The 1403-nt window shown below is 36.1% G+C and overlaps 1 protein-coding gene across 1 annotated transcript in view; it reads left to right on the top strand.

Annotated features, from left to right (window-relative positions):
* Positions 1–933, top strand: part of LOC107492466 (pectinesterase) — a 4349-nt gene extending 3416 nt beyond the window's left edge. Inside the window, exon 3 of the mRNA XM_016113491.3 lies at positions 74–933. Coding sequence (XP_015968977.1) covers positions 74–768 — 695 coding nt within the window. The 3' untranslated portion in view covers positions 769–933. The remainder of the gene's footprint in view (positions 1–73) is intronic.
* The last annotated feature ends 470 nt before the right edge of the window (positions 934–1403 follow it).

Genomic DNA, 1403 nt, shown 5'->3' with positions numbered 1-1403 from the left:
TAAAATATTAATACGTATTATATTAAATAATTTAACTAAATATTATTACTAATAAAAAGTTGATATATTGCAGCTGTAGTAGGAGACGGATTCATAGCAAAAGGCATAACCTTTGAGAACTCGGCGGGACCCAGCAAGCACCAGGCCGTGGCCGTAAGAAACGGTGCAGATCTCTCAGTATTCTACCAGTGCAGTTTCGTGGCATACCAAGACACCCTGTACGTCCATTCCCTACGCCAATTCTACCGTGACTGCGACGTATACGGCACCGTAGACTTCATCTTCGGCAACGCCGCCGTCGTCTTCCAAAACTGCAACCTATATGCACGCAAGCCCGATCCAAACCAAAAGAACCTCTTCACCGCACAGGGCAGAGAAGACCCCAACCAGAACACGGGAATATCAATCTTGAACTGCAAGGTTACAGCCGCATCGGATCTAATCCCGGTGAAGTCGTCGTTCAAGACTTACCTTGGTAGGCCATGGAAGCTGTATTCAAGAACGGTTTATATGAAATCATTCATTGACGATTTGGTTGACCCTGCGGGGTGGTTGGAGTGGAATGGAACCTTTGCGTTGGACACGTTGTATTATGGTGAGTACCAAAATAGGGGTCCTGGTTCGAACACAAGCGCTAGGGTTAAGTGGCCTGGTTATAGAGTCATTACTAACTCAACTGAGGCAAGTCAATTCACGGTTAAGCAGTTTATATTGGGCGATGAATGGCTTAACTCCACCGGTGTTCCCTTTTTCACTGGTTTGAGTTGAATTATTGTTGAAGGGGATATATTCTTCTTCTTCTTCTTCTTTATTGCAATGTTTTAATATGCATTACTATCGGCAATGAGGATTAATTGTTCATTGCTAACATTATGGTGAAATGTCATTTCAGTTGACTAAACCAATAAAAAACAAATTAAAGTGCCTGGATCACATTATATTGCATGCCAAATTGCCAATGGACAAATATTTTGTTACCACGAATATATGCAACGAATCATCTCCAGTTTTTTTAACACTTAAAGAAATAAAGTGTTATCTCACATTTTTAATTTTATAAGTAAGACTCTAAAAATAAATATAAAAAATAATAAAAAATTAAATTTAACATTGAACATCATCCAATTTTTTTCCACTAAAAATAATCTATTTCCCAAATATATGTATTCTTAAGGAACAAAAGTATTTTTTCTCATTATTAATTATTTTGTCTCTATTATTATTACAGTTGTTGAGATGTAAGTGATGGAGACAAAGAAAACAGAATTGAGGCAATGATCTCAGTATATATAGAACTATACAACACATTCTTTTATTATGTAATTAATATTGTACTTTTTAGAGTATGATTATTAATTGAAAAAGTCAACATATTATCTAATTTATTGTCAACAATGATTAAT

This window comes from Arachis duranensis, chromosome 6, assembly GCF_000817695.3.
Source record: "Arachis duranensis cultivar V14167 chromosome 6, aradu.V14167.gnm2.J7QH, whole genome shotgun sequence".
Classification (NCBI taxonomy): domain Eukaryota; kingdom Viridiplantae; phylum Streptophyta; class Magnoliopsida; order Fabales; family Fabaceae; genus Arachis; species Arachis duranensis.
This window is presented reverse-complemented; position numbering and strand designations above follow the sequence as displayed.